The sequence below is a fragment of the Thalassophryne amazonica genome, chromosome 7 (assembly GCF_902500255.1).
Source record: "Thalassophryne amazonica chromosome 7, fThaAma1.1, whole genome shotgun sequence".
NCBI lineage: Eukaryota > Metazoa > Chordata > Actinopteri > Batrachoidiformes > Batrachoididae > Thalassophryne > Thalassophryne amazonica.
Genome location: NC_047109.1, coordinates 13,377,982 through 13,397,503, shown reverse-complemented (window position 1 = coordinate 13,397,503; position 19,522 = coordinate 13,377,982). Strand labels below are relative to the sequence as shown.

Genomic DNA, 19,522 nt, shown 5'->3' with positions numbered 1-19,522 from the left:
CAACTGGGGCTCAGTATAATACACTGCTTTCCATCCACTTCCACCACTTATCGGCGTTATCTCTGGGGAATCTTGGTGGGGTCTACCACTTCACGACATTCACATAACACCATTACAGACTGTATGACGGGTTAAAATTTTTGCCCCTAACTACAACTTTTCCCAGGGCTTTGATAGTCTCTGCTGTTTCTTTATCTCTTCTTTTGTTACACCTTCTAGGCACTCCATATAACAGGAGGGCATGTCTTATGTCTACTGATTCTCCTTTACACCAATTAACCAACTCACTTTGGGATGGACTGCTCATTTGATTTGCCATCATTGCTATGGTTACTGTTCTTGCATCACGTTATAACTGTACTATCCTTGAAGTTGTGGGGTCCAGCTACTTTTGACAGAGAAATACTTTAATTTATTCTAATGAATCCCAGCGGTGCCTCCATTTATGCAACCCTTGTCCCACGTAGCTGTAGTTATGGGATCGGGCCTGAGTTCGTTAATTAAACCGTTTTACGTTTTATTACCCTGTAAGATACCTCCCTTTAACTTTCACTAAATCTTGAACTCCAAATTTTTCTACAACATTAATAAGGACACTGTACCACAGTACTTTGAATACAAAACCCTTGTACAGGCAATTTATTTACATCCTTTGAAGGGACAAAACAATAATTTGGTTAAAGTAAAATTAGCATAAACAAAAATAAACATGTTATAACCAAAAACTGTGTAAGTTGAATGGAGGTTTCTGTGTTCCAAGTTTTTTTTCTCGTTAGTAACCCACAACAAAACAAAACAACTTTTACCCTTTATATGAAAGGACATTTACTTCCGGGTCTTAACCTACTACAATATACAATGACCTGTCTTTCTTTAAAACAAAGGAAACGAAAATTACTCTTTAACCTGGTTTAGCACCATAAGACATGAAAGAAAAAAAAACTCAATAACCTCCTATCCTCAGGGTACCCACACACACACACACTCTCCTTACTCAAAAGTTGCAGGCCTGAGCTGAAGCTAGGGTGCGATGGAGCCTAAAACTTTTTTGGCCACTTCACCCTGACCCAAGCAGAGCAAAAAAAAACGCACGTGCAGTTCAGTGGATTTACTTAATACTCACGAATCCCGAATGAATTTATAGGGAAGCTAACAGTCACCAAGGCAATGGCAGTAAGAGCAAAGCATCGAGTTCCAGGAACCACCGGAGCTGTCGCGACCTCAGGAACCACCAGGAAGGAGGAACACGAAACAGCACCAGGACAAACAGCAGAGTCCATCCACTGGGAAGACTGGGACAACCGCTCCAAACCTCTCTCTCCACGTCTTTAAGTTACAAACAAGTTATTATCAGGCCCACGAATAGTCGACCGTGCAGATAAAACCTGAAGCACGCTCTGTTACACGATTGACTCTTTTCCTCTCACCCTCAGGACTTCTGGCAAACTACACTCTGGCTCACGTCACTTGTTCTGCCCCCTTTTTCCAGGAAACATCTTGGGATTGGCTGTTACTTCAGTAAAATCCAATAGCAATACTTAAAACAAACTGACTGACATTAAATTGTTAACAGGTTAGATTGCACAGACTTTTTGCTCAAACAAACTCATATTCTCCTAAGTTCGGGATTTTAAAGGACCATGGCACATTTTAGAAATGTGTAGCTTAACTTTTAAACAGTACATATGTCATTTATTCAAATGTATCTAATGCACCTTCTAACCAGTTTTAATATCATGAACTTTTGGTGTATCCTACAACTATTTACATATGTTACTGATTTTATATACTGTAGTCAGTGACTTTAGACAGGGCTACATATGGTTCAAATTTTAACCAAATTTTGGACAAGTTATTTAAAATTACTGTCATGTCTGAGTTTTATTAAGTGAAATATCAGATATATGTTTTAGTTTTAAAGTAATGTGCTAATTTTTAAGGTTTTGTGAGCACAGCCTGTGACCCGCAATGCATTTTGGGTAGGATGATGTAATCTCAGTACATGACGACAGGACAATGCATTTCAGACACTCTGTTCAGGCTCCACGGACAACAGCATTAAACTCTAGTGCCTAAAACTCTCTTGAATATATTCTCTGCATTTATAGATTTGGTTTTATTTGTGTTTGTTAAATTCCACGCATTTTAAATGTAGCAGACAGGGATCACTGTAGCTGGAATTTTGTTTTCAAGGCCTTTACTGCCATCTACTGGTCAGTAGTGTTCACTAAGCATGTGGGAACCAGTAGATAGCAGTGTTCTATTTATTTTGACCCCCGGTTATGTCAGATGATTGTCAAATCAACTTTTTGGCTTTGCAAATGGCTTTTTTGTGTGCAATGAATGTATACATTATACAAGTTTTACTTTAATGGAATTACAACCTTATTTCTTTTTTCAAATTCTCCCATTTTTTTGCATCCAGCCTTATTTCCTTTAGAAATTCCTTGACAAATAATATCAGTCTATTAGGACGTCATGTTATGTGTTACACATATACATGTGGTGTATACGAGTCTGTCCGTAAAGTATCGTACCTTTTTATTTTTTTCAAAAACTATAGGATTTCATTCATATGTTTTTCGTCAGACATGCTTGAACCCTCGTGCGCATGCGTGAGTTTTCCACGCCTGTCGGTGACGTCATTCGCCTGTGAGCACGCCTTGTGGAAGGAGTGGTCCCGCCCCCTCGTCGATTTTCATTGTCTGGAAATGGCGGAATGAAAAGGACTTTTTTTCCATCAGAATTTTTTCAAAAGCTGTTATAGACTGGCACCTGGAAACCATTCGAAAAATTTATCTGGCTTTCCAGTGAAATTTTATGGGCTTCACAGAGAATAGGACTTTAACTACAGGTTTAAAGGACCCTTAAAGGACGGTCGGTGCGCCGCGCTGCGAGCTGCGACGATGCGGCACAAACCACTATCTCGGCTTTCAGTGCTTACCAGTCGAGTGAGTATAAAAGAACTTGTGGAGAGCTGGACATGTCCCAACTTGTCCTCTAACACTCCGAAACGGAGGGTTCCTTTGTCTCGCTTCATCAGCGAATCGGTCGTGACGCGCGAAGCCTCCGCGCGGCTTTCCATGACAAAATCTCTTGTTAAAAGTGAAATCTGCCGGAAATGGCTGATGTCCAGGTCTTGTGATAACCAGAGAAAGAGCACACGACGGTCTCGTATCACAGAGCCATCAGCTTAGAAATGATCCAGTGGTTTGTGCCGCATCGTCGCAGCTCGCAGCGCGGCGCCCGACCGTCCTTTAAAGGGTCCTTAAACCTGTAGTTAAAGTCCTATTCTCTGTGAAGCCCGTAAAATTTTCACTGAAAGCCAGATAATTTTTTCGAATGGTTTCCAGGTGCCAGTCTCTAACAGCTTCTGAAAAAATTCTGATGGAAAAAAAGTCCTTTTCATTCCGCCATTTCCAGACAATGGAAATCTGACGAGGGGCGGGACCACTCCTTCCACAAGGCGTGCTCACAGGCGAATGACGTCACCGACAGGCGTGGAAAAACTCACGCATGCGCACAAGGGTTCAAGCATGTCTGACGTAAAAACATATGAATGAAATCCATATAGTTTTTGAAAAAAATAAAAAGGTACCTACTTTACGGACAGACCTCGTATATTTTCCAACTTATTCCCATTGATGAAACTTTTCATTTTCTGCCTGAAAGCTTATTAGATGAGTGTGTCAGGGCTCCCGTTGTGTTAGAAAATCACAGTGTTACAGACCTTGAAATCCAACAGCAGGGATTGATATTATCCAAAGATTTATGAACATACAATTAACGTGCTTACACATTATCATGATTTTCTCCGTTGTGAGATATAAAAGTGTCTTATCGTAGCGGTAGCGTTCGTGTGTAGTGCATTATACACAGCGCACGAGCGACGTTACGATATTCTTCAGAACGAAACATATGCAACATGCATCCAGTAGCAGACACGCTGCTGTCATAGACAACTGCCTGTAAAGTATGGTTATGACTCTCCCTCCTCAACAGTTCCTCTGACCACTGGTGTGCCCAGGGCAGTATCCTCGGACCGCTCTTTCTCTTTGTACATGCTTCCACTGAGTTCAGTCATCACCAAACCAATCTTCAGTTTCATTTTATGCCGATGACCTCCAGATTTATAGCCAGTTGTGCCTAATAATACAAGTGCTTTGGACTCCATACTAGCTTTTTTAAGGATATTAAGGACTGGCTGGCTCAGAATTTTCTGCACCTTAATGAAGCCAAATCAGAGTGTATTCTGTTTGGAGCTAAAACTAACTCTGATCCAATCTTGGCTCCTGGCTCCTTATCGTAGGGCTGTGGTAAGGAACCTTGGTGTGCGGTTTGACGACTGTTTAAAATTTGAGAAACAAATTGACAGTGTGGTAAGAGCCAGTTTTTTCCAGCTGAGACTCCTGGCAAAAGTCAAACCCTTTCTAAGCCAAAAGGACCTTGAAAAGGCTATGCATGCTTTTATCAGCTCCCGGATTGACTATTGCAATGCACTTTATGTTGGTATCACTCAAGGCTCTCTAAACCGACTCCAACTGGTCCAGAATGCTGCTGCTCGTCTGTGACCAATACCAGGAAGCACAGCCACATCACTCCTGTACTTTACTCCCTACACTGGCTTCCAGTCCGTTTAGAGTGATTTTAAAACTGTTAATGTTTGTTTTTAAAGCTGTAAATGGCATTGCACCTTCTTATTTATGTGACCTGTTAAAAACACACAACCCTGTCAGAGCACTTCGGTCTGCTGACCAAACTTTCTTGAGGTTCCCAGGTCCAAACAATGGGGTGACCTTTCTTGCAGTAGCAGGTCCTAAGTTGTGGAATGCATTACCTCCTGAACTGAGGTCTATTAATAGCTTGCCTCTGTTTAAAGCTAAGTTAAAAACATACTTGTTCAGGGCAGCTTTTTGCACATAATTTCTTTGACACTTTTTTGTCTATTTTTATTCTATTTTGGATGTTCTTGTGTTTTATTATGTTTTTCGTACTTTTCTTTTTATTTATCTCTAGCTGGTGCTATTGGAAAGCACTTTGGTTCAGTGAAAACTGTTGTAAAGTGCATAGAAATAAAACTTGATTGATTGATAGAACGTTGGCTTCTGTGGGCCTAAAGCGACCCCTAGACCCCCAGCATATGGGCTTCGCCCCTGCGGGCCTCGCACTTTGTCCTCCAAATTTCTAGTTCTAAATTTCGCCCTTGAACCCATGTGACCCTGTGACAAGAGTTTATTTCATGTTATGCCCAAAACACATCCCTTCACTGTGCCTCAAATGCAATTGTGCTATACGCCTTCGAGTTGATGAAAGATACGGCCCAGCTTGAGGTTTTCCATCACTAAAAGCCTCCTCAGCTGCTCAGCATGACCTTTTGTATTCTGGAACAAATTCAACATCCCAATTAAAACAGTTTATATACGGCATCATATATCCACATCAGTGTGTTTATATTTTGCACTTCTGCTGTTCCGTGATGCTCCCGATGCAACGTCTGTTTAATGTTCTGTACATCTGCTCTCGGTACTGGATTACCATAAGAAAGAACGATCCATTTCTGCCTTCAGGGGCAGTTAGGAAGGTGCACCTTTTCACACCCATAAAGACGAGCGGTGAGGATCTGTGGGATGAGACGCGCAGTCACAGGCCTCCCTGTGGGACGTTATTACACCGGTGAGGAGACACAGGAGGCAGTTCATCACAAACACGCTGCATCCATCCATCAGAGCGACAGGCAAGATTCTTCACTGCTGAAATGTAGTGTGTGTGTTATTACAGTGTATCCATTCTCTGACTGACATCAAAGCCACAGTTGTTTGACATGTTGGTCATCTTAGTTTTACATGAGCAGGAACACTAAAGGAAATCGTGTCAATAAATGATAAAAACCATGATTTTTTAAGCATATATATATATATATATATATATATATATATATATATATATATATATATATATATATATATATTGAGCAACATGTGGAATACATGTTGCTCAAATGCTGGGCAGATGGTAGTTGATTTTGCAGAAAGGATGGGAGTGGCTGTGGTGAACACCTACTTTAAGAAAAGGGAGGGTGACATATAAGAGTGGAGGAAGGTGCACACAGGTGGACTACATTCTGTGTAGGAAATGCAACCTTAAAGAAATGGGAGACTATAGGTGGTGGCAGGAGACAGTGTAGCTGGACAGCAGGATGGTGGTTTGTAAGATGACTTTAGAGGTGAAGAAGAGGAAGAGAGTGAGGACTCAACAAAGGATCAGATGGTGGAAACTGAAGGAGGAAGACTGTTGTGTGAAATTCAGTGAGCAAGTGAGAGAGGCACTGGATGGAGGGGAAGCAGTTTTGGACAACTGGAAAAGTACTACAGATGTGGTGAGGGAGACAGCTAGAAAGGTAGTGGAATTGGGATAGTCGGAGAGATGAAGAAAGTAGACAAGAGTACAAGGAGATGCAGCATAAGGTCAATCAATCAATCAATTTTATTTATATAGCGCCAAATCACAACAAACAGTTGCCCCAAGGCGCTTTATATTGTAAGGCAAGGCCATACAATAATTATGTAAAACCCCAACGGTCAAAACGACCCCTGTGAGCAAGCACTTGGCTACAGTGGGAAGGAAAAAACTCCCTTTTAACAGGAAGAAACCTCCAGCAGAACCAGGCTCAGGGAGGGGCAGTCTCTGCTGGGACTGGTTGGGGCTGAGGGAGAGAACCAGGAAAAAGACATGCTGTGGAGGGGAGCAGAGATCGATCACTAATGATTAAATGCAGAGTGGTGCATACAGAGCAAAAAGAGAAAGAAACAGTGCATCATGGGAACCCCCCAGCAGTCTACGTCTATAGCAGCATAACTAAGGGCTGGATCAGGTCACCTGATCCGCCCTAACTATAAGCTTTAGCAAAAAGGAAAGTTTTAAGCCTAATCTTAAAAAGTAGAGAGGGTGTCTGTCTCCCTGATACTGAATTGGGAGCTGGTTCCACAGGAGAGGAGCCTGAAAGCTGAAGGCTCTGCCTCCCATTCTACTCTTACAACCCTAGGAACTACAAGTAAGCCTGCAGTCTGAGAGCGAAGCGCTCTATTGGGGTGATAGTGGTACGTACGAGGTCCCTAAGATAAGATTGGACCTGATTATTCAAAACCTTATAAGTAAGAAGAAGAATTTTAAATTAAGGTGAAAAACTGAAGTGGCAAAATCTAAGGAAAAGGCATTTAGTGAGCTGTATATGACTTGAACACGAAGGAGAAAAGGACTTGAACCATTTAGCCAGACAAAGGCACAGAGCGGAAAGGATGTGCAACAGGTTAAGGTGATAAAGGATACCAGATGGTAAAGTGCTGACAAGTGAGGAGAGTGTTTTGAGAAGGGGAGGGAATATTTTGAGGAGGTGATGAATAAGAAAATGAGAAAGAGAAAAGGCTGCCAGCACAGGTGGTGGCTTGACACAGGAACCACAGCATGAAGTTATGGGAAAAAAGTAGTAGAAGCTAGGCTTAGAAAACATGTGAAGATCTGTGAGTAGCTATATGGTTTCATGCAGAGAAAGAGCACTACAGATGCAATCTTTCCTCTGACAGTACTGGTGGAGAAGTATAGAGAAGGCCACAAGGAATTACATTGTGTGTTTGTGGATTTAGAGAAATCTTATGACAGGGTGCCAGAGAAGAGTTGTGGTACTGCATTAAGAAGTCTGGAGTGGCAGAGAAGTATGTGAGGTATAGCGCAGAAATATACAAGGACAGTGTGACAGCAGTGAGATGCGCAGTAGGAATGACAGATTCACTCAAGGTGGATGTGGGAATTACAGCAAGGATCAGCTCTGAGTCCTTTCTGGTTCACAATGGTGATGACAGGTTGACAGACAACAGACAGGAGGCAGACCTGGAGGTGGCAGAGCAGAAGATGTTGCGATTCTCTTTGGGAGTGACGAGGATGGACAGGATTAGGAATGAACATATCAGAGGGACATCTCAGGTGGGACGGTTTTGGAGACAAAGTCAGAGAGGCGAGATTGAGATGGGTTTGAACATGTGCAGAGGAGGGGCCCAGGGTATACAGGGAGAAGGATGCTGAGGATGGAGCCACCAGACAGGAGGAGAAGATGGAGGCCAAAGAGGAGGTTTATGGATGTGGTGAGGGAGGACATGCAGGTGGTTGGTGTGACAGAGAAAGATACAGAGGACAGGCTGAGATGGAAATGATTGATCTGCTGTGGCGCCCCCCTAATGGGAACAGCCAAGGCAAGAAGAAGATTACATTAAAAATTTGCAAAGCCAGTAACCACCAGTAGGATGAATGGCCATCCTGTCTATATCAAACAACACTGAGGAAAAAAGTTATTATCATCAAAACATTAATATAAAAAATGTACCCACAGCTAAGACAGTGACACATCAATCAATCAATCAATCAATTTTTTTATATAGCGCCAAATCACAACAAACAGTTGCCCCAAGGCGCTTATATTGTAAGGCAAGGCCATACAATATTATGTAAAACCCCAACGGTCAAAACGACCCCCTGTGAGCAAGCACTGGCTACAAGGAGACTGATGTTCAAGTACAGTTGGAGTCAAAATTCACAGCAAACTGGGCACAGAAGAATTTTGTAAGTCTGGGCAGATCTGATGTCATCTGTGAGCTGATTCTATGATGGAATCATTCTTTGAAAACAGGATGATTTGTGAGAATTGGTGCCTGAGCATAAGGTATAAGGGTTAGATGACGTCCCTGTAGCGGGACAGTTCAGATCAGATTCATGAAAATGAACATAATAATCCTGCATATCTAACATAACCTGATTTATATTTTTCCCTGTAAAAAACTGATTACAGAAAGACAGACACAACATTAAAGAAAATATGTAATTAATGCACAAGCATATGTGGCAAAAAGCTGCTACGAACAGCCACAAGTCAATGAGTTGTTACTGCAGTCACTTATATTTTTCTGAAAAAAAACAAAACTGCTGTTAAATTTAACCGCACATGGGGTGTTTACCTTATGTTGCTAGTATAACTGGAAAAACTAAAGTAATCCACATGGAGAGTTGTGCCCGGGAAGTTCTGACCTTTGTTTTCAGTACTCATTGACTATGAACCAAGCGAAAAGGCTCGTGGTTGAACCGGACATGCAGCTACAGAGTCTCATTGTTGAAGTCTTGCAGGGGTAACAATTAAACTGTTTGATGAAGACTGGATTGACACCTGAGACTTCGTCTGGGATTGAGCTTGTTGTGTCACTGGAGTTATGACTGATCTGATGCTGTAAACCATCACACAGAATGGCTGTCCTGATGTCAAAGCAAAGAAAATATCTGACCAGGAAACTAGCAGGATCCAGGCATGGAATGGGCTGAGCTGGGATGGAATGGGTAGGGTACCATCTGATCTGATCTGATTAAACTCCGTTCAGAGAAGAAACATTAAGCCATCTATTATTTGAACTCAAATCTCACCTGTCACAGACATCAATAAAGTTTAACATTATTTCAAAAAAATCTTTGTTTCTGAAATTACATTTACAATCACAATATTTAAAATCAACACCAATAACTGTTCCTTTGGACTGAACTTTACTTCCAGTTTCCATGTGTCCAGCTGTGGCTTGTACAGTGTATCAATAATCTGAGTCAGTGAGTCTGAGTGTATCCACATTCTTTCACACATGAAAGACACACAAGCTTCATGTTATTTACTCTGTCATATGTTGGGATATAAGAGATCATGTGATTAACCTTGATCAATCTAGGTATTGGGTAAGTTTTGGTGTTGAAGTGACTGCTGGCAAAGAGCTGTAGTTGCAAGGAAAACATTGTTTACGAAACTTTTTTTTTTTGCTTTTATTTCTTTTTTTTACTGTAATAGTTGCAAAATAGTAGGCCCAAAACCAACCAACTTTTTAAATTGAAATTTGATATCATTGTAGAACATCTGAACCTTGGGACACAACAATGAACCTGTTTCTTATAGTAGTAGATGCAGTGGTGGGCACACTTCCGATAATCGATAACAGATAATTATCGAAGATAATGTTTTCTTTATCAGATTATCTTTTTTAGATAACTTTAAAAACCATTATCGGACCAATTATCTTCCGATTAATCTTTGTCCGATAACTTTTAAACCGATAAAACTGAACAGCGACACGCATTTTTAAATTAGTCTAGCACTCACCTGTTAAAAGTTTTGTAATAGACACACAGCCATAACCTTTGCAAATAGAAGAGAGCTGCTTGTATAAAAAGCATCTCAATCATGTGAGGAGGAGGAGAAGAAGAAGAAGAAGAAGAAGAAGGAAAAAAAAACAAACACTTCCTTTAACCCCTTACCAAAAAGCTGCCAATATCACCTAAGTCATCCAGAGGCATATGTTTTAACTTATGTGTAACCCTTGTCCCACGTAGCTGTAGTTATGGGATCGGGCCTGAGTTCGTTAATTAAACCGTTTTACGTTTTATTACCCTGTAAGATACCTCCCTTTAACTTTCACTAAATCTTGAACTCCAAATTTTTCTACAACATTAATAAGGACACTGTACCACAGTACTTTGAATACAAAACCCTTGTACAGGCAATTTATTTACATCCTTTGAAGGGACAAAACAATAATTTGGTTAAAGTAAAATTAGCATAAACAAAAATAAACGTTATAACCAAAAACTGTGTAAGTTGAATGGAGGTTTCTGTGTTCCAAGTTTTTTTTCTCGTTAGTAACCCACAACAAAACAAAACAACTTTACCCTTTATATGAAAGGACATTTACTTCCGGGTCTTAACCTACTACAATATCAATGACCTGTCTTTCTTTAAAACAAAGGAAACGAAAATTACTCTTTAACCTGGTTTAGCACCATAAGACATGAAAGAAAAAAAAACTCAATAACCTCCTATCCTCAGGGTACCCACACACACACACACTCTCCTTACTCAAAAGTTGCAGGCCTGAGCTGAAGCTAGGGTGCGATGGAGCCTAAAACTTTTTTGGCCACTTCACCCTGACCCAAGCAGAGCAAAAAAAAAACGCACGTGCAGTTCAGTGGATTTACTTAATACTCACGAATCCCGAATGAATTTATAGGGAAGCTAACAGTCACCAAGGCAATGGCAGTAAGAGCAAAGCATCGAGTTCCAGGAACCACCGGAGCTGTCGCGACCTCAGGAACCACCAGGAAGGAGGAACACGAAACAGCACCAGGACAAACAGCAGAGTCCATCCACTGGGAAGACTGGGACAACCGCTCCAAACCTCTCTCTCCACGTCTTTAAGTTACAAACAAGTTATTATCAGGCCCACGAATAGTCGACCGTGCAGATAAAACCTGAAGCACGCTCTGTTACACCGATTGACTCTTTTCCTCTCACCCTCAGGACTTCTGGCAAACTACACTCTGGCTCACGTCACTTGTTCTGCCCCCTTTTTCCAGGAAACATCTTGGGATTGGCTGTTACTTCAGTAAAATCCAATAGCAATACTTAAAACAAACTGACTGACATTAAATTGTTAACAGGTTAGATTGCACAGACTTTTTGCTCAAACAAACTCATATTCTCCTAAGTTCGGGATTTTAAAGGACCATGGCACATTTTAGAAATGTGTAGCTTAACTTTTAAACAGTACATATGTCATTTATTCAAATGTATCTAATGCACCTTCTAACCAGTTTTAATATCATGAACTTTTGGTGTATCCTACAACTATTTACATATGTTACTGATTTTATATACTGTAGTCAGTGACTTTAGACAGGGCTACACCCTCCCCCTTCTGAATGTGTAGATGTCCTCATCACACTTTTCCTCACTTCGACATGTGCTCTTTCGTTTGTTCCCTGACATCCTTTTGGACGTTCTAGGATTCTGTCTCAGTTCAGGGCCAGTTTGATCTGGTGGGTTTAGCTTGAGTTGAATGACCATACCATGATGCATTATGGTCACTGGCTCACTAGATGGGTAACCAGGTTTGTCATAGGTCAATCTAATGGCTGGTTTTGGTTCTCTCTTAGATCTTCGGACAGCGGAGGACTTTTCACTCCCATTTCTTGTACTTTTAACTGATCTTTCACTTCTGACTTGGGTTGAAAAGGGTGAGCTTGCTCTCCCTTCTAAAACCTGATCTTCTACCGAATCATAATTTGTCTCTTGGGCATCAGAATCCATCACAGCAGATGTATCATCTATGAAAGATCCTTCACTCTCTGATTCTATAACTGGTTGAATTTCCTCCTCTCCAGAGCCTTCACTGTCTTCTCCAGAGCTTTCCTCCTCTTCAGAACTTCCACGGTTCTCAGTCTCTTGTGACTCTTGCTTTGGTGATGCGTTTTGTTTCCTGACCTCATCCACAACAAAACCTTGAGGATTCTGGACAGTATCAAATTCTGTATCTGTTGACACAGTGTCACTTTCTTCAACTGGATCAGTACGCTTAGTTCTTGGACATGGCCGGGGATGTTGTGATCTGGTGACAGGTCTCTGAGTCGTTCCTGCAACATCTGGGGGGTTAGACATCCTGACCAAGTAACCTATGGGCAATAGATGGTCTCGATGCAAAGTTTTGACTATTCCTGGACCATGTTCTGGTTTAACCTTGTACACTGGCAGGTTAGACAATTTCTCCGCAACAACATACGGTGTCGATTTCCAGCGATCTTGTAACTTATGCTTGCCTTTTTGTCCAACATTCTGAATGAGGACTCTGTCACCTTTCTCCAAAGGTAAATCTCTCACTCGATGGTCATAGTAGGCTTTGTTTCGCAGATGACTTTTGGTAGCGGCATCAGATGCCAATTGGTATGCTTTCTGTAACTCTTTCCTCATTCTGGCAACGTATTGCTGGTAGGAGGATTCACTTTCACCATTTGGTGAAATTCCAAAACAGATGTCAATGGGGAGCCTTGCTTCTCTTCCAAACATGAGACAATATGGTGAGTATCCAGTGGCATCATTTTTTGTACAATTGTACGCATGTACCAGATAGGTGATATGCTGACTCCAACATTGTTTCTGTACTGTGTCCAAAGTACCAAGCATTGCCAGGAGAGTTCGATTGAATCTTTCTGGTTGTGCGTCACCTTGAGGATGGTAGGGAGAAGTTCGTGACTTTCGTACTCCCAGCATGGACAAAAGCTCCTTGATAAGTCGACTCTCAAAGTCTCTGCCCTGATCAGAGTGTATCCGTGCAGGCAGACCGTAGTGCACAAAATACTTTTCCCACAGTACTTTTGCAACGGTGACAGCTCTTTGGTCCTTGGTTGGAAATGCCTGTGCATACCGTGTGTAGTGATCAGTCACTACTAACACATTAGCAACGCCTTTGAAATCTGGCTCTATCTGTAGAAAGTCAATACAGACTAGATCCAAGGGGCCATTACTGGTTATTTGGCTCAAAGGCGCGGCACGCTGTGGGAGGGTCTTACGAGAAATACATCTCCCACAGGTTTGAATGTATTGTGCCACCTCAGCTGCCAGCCGAGGCCAGTAAAATCGGTCTTTGATCAGTTCAGTACTTCTCTCCACCCCCAGGTGTCCACATTCATCATGCAAGGATCTTAGCACCATAGGCCGGTATCTTCTTGGCAAGATGAGCTGTCTGATTGGTTTTCCACCTGGTCTTTCCTTTACTCTGTAGAGCAATCCATCCTTTGACTCCAGTTTGCGGCTTTCACGGAGAAGCAAAACAGTCTCAGGTGAGTCATTCTTAGAGCGACTCAAACCTTTATTGCTTTCGATTGCTCTCTTTAAGGGTCCAATGGTTGGGTCCATATCTTGTGAGGTCTGGAGGTCCTTTGAGCTCAGTTGGTCAAGAGTGGTTATACTGAGGTTGACTGGGAACACATACGCTTCAGGTATTACTGTAGCAGGAGCTCCTAACTGATCAACAAATCTGTCAGTTACAACTGCTTCATCTCTGTTACAGGCTCGTTTGCAAAGGATTTTAATGCCATCAGGTGGAACATTAATCCATTCTTTGTCCTCTTCTGGTGCATACTGTCGAGACAGCAAGTCCGCATCGATGTTATGTCGACCAGGGCGATACTGGATGCTGAAATCGTATGTGGCTAACGCAGCGAGCCAACGATGCCCAACTGCGCTGAGCTTTGCTGAGGTCAACACATACGTTAATGGGTTGTTGTCAGTTCTTACAATAAACTTTGCACCGTACAAGTAATCATGGAATTTGTCCACAACTGCCCACTTTAGTGCCAAAAATTCCAGTTGGTGGACTGGGTAGTTGTGCTCTGAGTCTTTAAGCTTCCGACTTGCAAAAGCTACTGGCCTAAGTCCCTCAGAGTACTCCTGGTTCAGGACAGCACCAAGGCCATTCATACTGGCATCCACATGCAGGATATACGGTTTTGTTGGATCGGCAAAGGCCAACACTGGGGCATTCGTCAAACATTCACGGATTCTCTCAAAAGCATGCTGACAGGCTGGTGTCCACCGTTCTCCAAAGGGCTCTGATGCTTTTAAATAAACTTTGTTTTGGCCCATGCTCTTCTTGGATTTGGGATCTTTCCAAGTGGGTTCATAACCTTTGGTGAGCTCGGAGAGGGGACGGACAATGGCAGAGTAGTTTGCAATAAACCTGCGGTAATAACTGCAAAATCCAAGGAATGACCTGAGAGGTTTCAAGTGAGTAGGTACTTTCCAGTGTTTCACCACTTCCACCTTTTCTGGATCAGTGGCTATACCATTCATGGAGACAATGTGGCCAATGTACGTCACTTGAGGCTGACAGAACTGACATTTGTCAATGGAAACTTTCAAACCAATCTCCTCTAATCTGTCCAACACCTTAAGGAGACGCCGCTCATGCTCTTCAAGCGTTTTGCCAAAAACGATGATATCATCCAAGTACACAATGACTTCCAGGAGATGCATGTCACCAACAGCTTTCTCCATCAAGCGTTGAAATGTTGCTGGGGCTCCAGTAATTCCCTGCGGCATGCGTTCAAACTGATAGAACCCGAGGGGACAAATGAATGCTGTCTTTTCTTTGTCCTCTTCGGCCATCTGTATCTGGTAGTAGCCACTACGCAGATCTAATACAGAGAACCATTTACTGCCAGATAAGGAGTCCAAGGCATCCTCAATGCGTGGCATTGTGTACTGGTCTGGGGTAGTGCGGTTATTGAGTGTTCTGTAATCAATACAGATTCTTATAGTCCCATTCTTTTTCCGTACTACAACGATTGGGGAGGCATAGGGGCTATGGGACTCTGTTATAATTCCAGCGGCCAGTAACTGTTGTATGTGCCGCCTCACATCGTCAATGTCTGCTGGGGCTACTCTTCTTGATCTTTCTCTGAACGGTCTGGTGTCATGCAGACGTATGTGGTGTTCGACTCCTTTGGCCAAACCAACATCCCACTCATGTAGTGAGAAAACGTTCCGCTTCTCCGCCAATTTCTGCCTGAGCCGGCTCTTCCACTCCTCGGGGATAGGGGAATCTCCAAAATCGAAAAGACTTGGATCTACCGCATCAGTTACGTAGTCGGATGGGTGGATCGCTGTAACTGTGTCAACAGTATACATTTCAGCCACAACAGTTCCCACTGGTAGGAAAGTTGTCTTTTTGGTCTCATTCTGAATGAGCACAGTGAAACTGTTACTGTCTATATCAACATCGGGAAGCACCCCGGGGTGAACCATCACACCGGCTGGGAGTGGCTGGGCAGTGGGAGCGTCAATCAATACCAAGTCTTTAGAGGGGGCTACATGTCTGTCTAATTTGCATGTTGCGTAATACTTTGCACCGGGAGTGATGGACAACGGTTCGGGTCCTTTCCATTTGATCTGGCCCAGAACCTCCTCCTTTTCCAGCCTGTCTTTAACTAGCTCCTCTTGTTCTCTGACTGGAGCATATACAGACTGAATTCTCATTGAGTGAACAGCATTCTTATTGCTTTCTGTCTTCACAATTTCCCATAAACGACGAAACAGAGATGTATTGGTGCCAACAAGCACAGGTGTTTGCTGCGGGTGGTTGGGCTCACGACAAATCAATGCGAGTACTTCTACTTTCCCCGACACGCCAGTGATCTCCTCAGCAAACTCCATCTCTACCACGACATAACCTTTATAAGGAAACTCAGTGTCGGAGAGACCCCAGAGTCCCAGTCCAGAGAAAGGGACGATTGGAACCTCTGTCAAGTGCTCGTTATACCATCTTTCGAAGATGATAGTTACATTGGACCCACTATCAATGAGAGCGTCACAAGATGCATCATTCACTTTGATGGTATGAATGAATGATGGGCCCACAAGACCCTCAGGTAGGTCAGTGTCATTTTCTGGGACTTCAACCTTGCGAACCCTAGCCACACATTGCTCTTCTGCAGTGGGATCTGGCTTCCCTTTGGTGAGATCAGGTGCTCTTCGCACCGAACGTATAAGCTTACTTATGACTTTCTGGGGGTTCTCCGTCTCAGTACATCTCGTAGCTATATGACCATTTTCCCCACACCTATAACAGAAATATTCATCGCAGTCTTTGGGAGGGGTTTCTTTGGGCGGCGCTGACTTGTAACTGGGGGCTGATTGGTTTTGGCCGGACTGTGTCCGGTGTTCTCGCTGGGGTCCCGAGGTGTATTTCACCACCATTTACACTCATTTGGTTCTCTAGTGCTTTCACTTGTTTTCTTAGTGACTGTAGTTCACCCTGGGTCTCAGTTTTCCGTTTCTTTTTTTCTCTCTGACTCTGGCAAGGCCAATCGGACAGAGACTGAGGTTGTGAGTGATTTCTTTCCTCCAGCATCTCTCTCAACTCTTTAATCTGGGCTCGTAGTTCATCCTTAGAGACCGGGTCAGGTTCTTTCTCCTTTTCCATGTGTATGGTACGTACACGCTGATGGCGCGTAGGTGTAGTTTGACTTTGTCTAACTGACTGGCGATTTTCCTCTTCAATCACCTCTCGCAGCAGATTCAAAAATGTAGGGGGGTTATCTCTCCGCTCCCGTATTTTCAATTGAAGCAGCATGAGGTCTGAAATGGATCCTTTTATGAGCTGCTCTACTCGGGCTTTGTTAGCATCACTAGCAGATAACCCACCTCTCTGCACCACTTTGACAAGGGACCTCTCCAATCTTCGCAGGAAATCAGACATGCACTCACCAGGCTGTTGGTGGAGAGCCCTGAATAACAAATAGAGTTCCTCTCCTGACTCTGCTGTACCAAAAATGCTATCTATGGCCTCTATGTAGTCATGGGGACTAGCATCAGGTTGAGTCATACGCACTGCTTGAATGATCTCCATAGCGGGCCCTTTGAGACTTTCCAGTATTCGCCTTCGTTTCTCTTTATTAGAGCATTCACCTTCATCTACTAGAAGTGAGGCTTGCTCCAACCAGCTGTCTAGTGACTCTTCTCCAATAGGGGTGGGACTGATACCAGAAAATGTCCTTAAACGTCTGTAAGAGTGGTTGTCGGGCGGTTTGTTCGTTCTGACCATTATATCACCAACTGCACGGATGATGGCCTCAGGATTACTGTTCTCTTCTCTAACAGTGCTCAAACCCTGGATATCTTCTAAGGTTTTCCCTTCCTTCTGTAAAAATGCACGTAGCTTTTCTTCAAACTCATCCAACTGGGGCTCAGTATAATACACTGCTTTCCATCCACTTCCACCACTTATCGGCGTTATCTCTGGGGGAATCTTGGTGGGGTCTACCACTTCACGACATTCACATAACACCATTACAGACTGTAATGATGGGTTAAAATTTTTGCCCCTAACTACAACTTTTCCCAGGGCTTTGATAGTCTCTGCTGTTTCTTTTATCTCTTCTTTTGTTACACCTTCAGGCACTCCATATAACAGGAGGGCATGTCTTATGTCTACTGATTCTCCTTTACACCAATTAACCAACTCACTTTGGGATGGACTGCTCATTTGATTTGCCATCATTGCTATGGTTACTGTTCTTGCATCACGTTATAACTGTACTATCCTTGAAGTTGTGGGGTCCAGCTACTTTTGACAGAGAAATACTTTAATTTATTCTAATGAATCCCAGCGGTGCCTCCATTTATGTAACCCTTGTCCCACGTAGCTGTAGTTATGGGATCGGGCCTGAGTTCGTTAATTAAACCGTTTTACGTTTTATTACCCTGTAAGATACCTCCCTTTAACTTTCACTAAATCTTGAACTCCAAATTTTTCTACAACATTAATAAGGACACTGTACCACAGTACTTTGAATACAAAACCCTTGTACAGGCAATTTATTTACATCCTTTGAAGGGACAAAACAATAATTTGGTTAAAGTAAAATTAGCATAAACAAAAATAAACATGTTATAACCAAAAACTGTGTAAGTTGAATGGAGGTTTCTGTGTTCCAAGTTTTTTTTCTCGTTAGTAACCCACAACAAAACAAAACAACTTTTACCCTTTATATGAAAGGACATTTACTTCCGGGTCTTAACCTACTACAATATCAATGACCTGTCTTTCTTTAAAACAAAGGAAACGAAAATTACTCTTTAACCTGGTTTAGCACCATAAGACATGAAAGAAAAAAAAACTCAATAACCTCCTATCCTCAGGGTACCCACACACACACACACTCTCCTTACTCAAAAGTTGCAGGCCTGAGCTGAAGCTAGGGTGCGATGGAGCCTAAAACTTTTTTGGCCACTTCACCCTGACCCAAGCAGAGCAAAAAAAAACGCACGTGCAGTTCAGTGGATTTACTTAATACTCACGAATCCCGAATGAATTTATAGGGAAGCTAACAGTCACCAAGGCAATGGCAGTAAGAGCAAAGCATCGAGTTCCAGGAACCACCGGAGCTGTCGCGACCTCAGGAACCACCAGGAAGGAGGAACACGAAACAGCACCAGGACAAACAGCAGAGTCCATCCACTGGGAAGACTGGGACAACCGCTCCAAACCTCTCTCTCCACGTCTTTAAGTTACAAACAAGTTATTATCAGGCCCACGAATAGTCGACCGTGCAGATAAAACCTGAAGCACGCTCTGTTACACCGATTGACTCTTTTCCTCTCACCCTCAGGACTTCTGGCAAACTACACTCTGGCTCACGTCACTTGTTCTGCCCCCTTTTTCCAGGAAACATCTTGGGATTGGCTGTTACTTCAGTAAAATCCAATAGCAATACTTAAAACAAACTGACTGACATTAAATTGTTAACAGGTTAGATTGCACAGACTTTTTGCTCAAACAAACTCATATTCTCCTAAGTTCGGGATTTTAAAGGACCATGGCACATTTTAGAAATGTGTAGCTTAACTTTTAAACAGTACATATGTCATTTATTCAAATGTATCTAATGCACCTTCTAACCAGTTTTAATATCATGAACTTTTGGTGTATCCTACAACTATTTACATATGTTACTGATTTTATATACTGTAGTCAGTGACTTTAGACAGGGCTACATATGGTTCAAATTTTAACCAAATTTTGGACAAGTTATTTAAAATTACTGTCATGTCTGAGTTTTATTAAGTGAAAATATCAGATATATGTTTTAGTTTTAAAGTAATGTGCTAATTTTT

The 19,522-nt window shown here is 42.4% G+C and overlaps 1 protein-coding gene across 1 annotated transcript; it reads right to left on the bottom strand.

Moving 5' to 3' along the window:
• Positions 1–16,481: 16,481 nt before the first annotated feature.
• On the bottom strand, positions 16,482–17,696 carry LOC117513199 (paraneoplastic antigen Ma2-like). Its single transcript, XM_034173495.1, has one exon. The coding sequence runs from the start codon at positions 17,694–17,696 to the stop codon at positions 16,482–16,484; it is 1,215 nt and encodes a 404-aa protein (XP_034029386.1).
• Positions 17,697–19,522: the final 1,826 nt, after the last annotated feature.

Coding starts and splice junctions, on each gene's coding strand:
- LOC117513199 (XM_034173495.1), bottom strand. CDS start 17,696: ATGGTGTTATGTGAATGTCGTGAAGTGGTAGACCCCACCAAGATTCCC.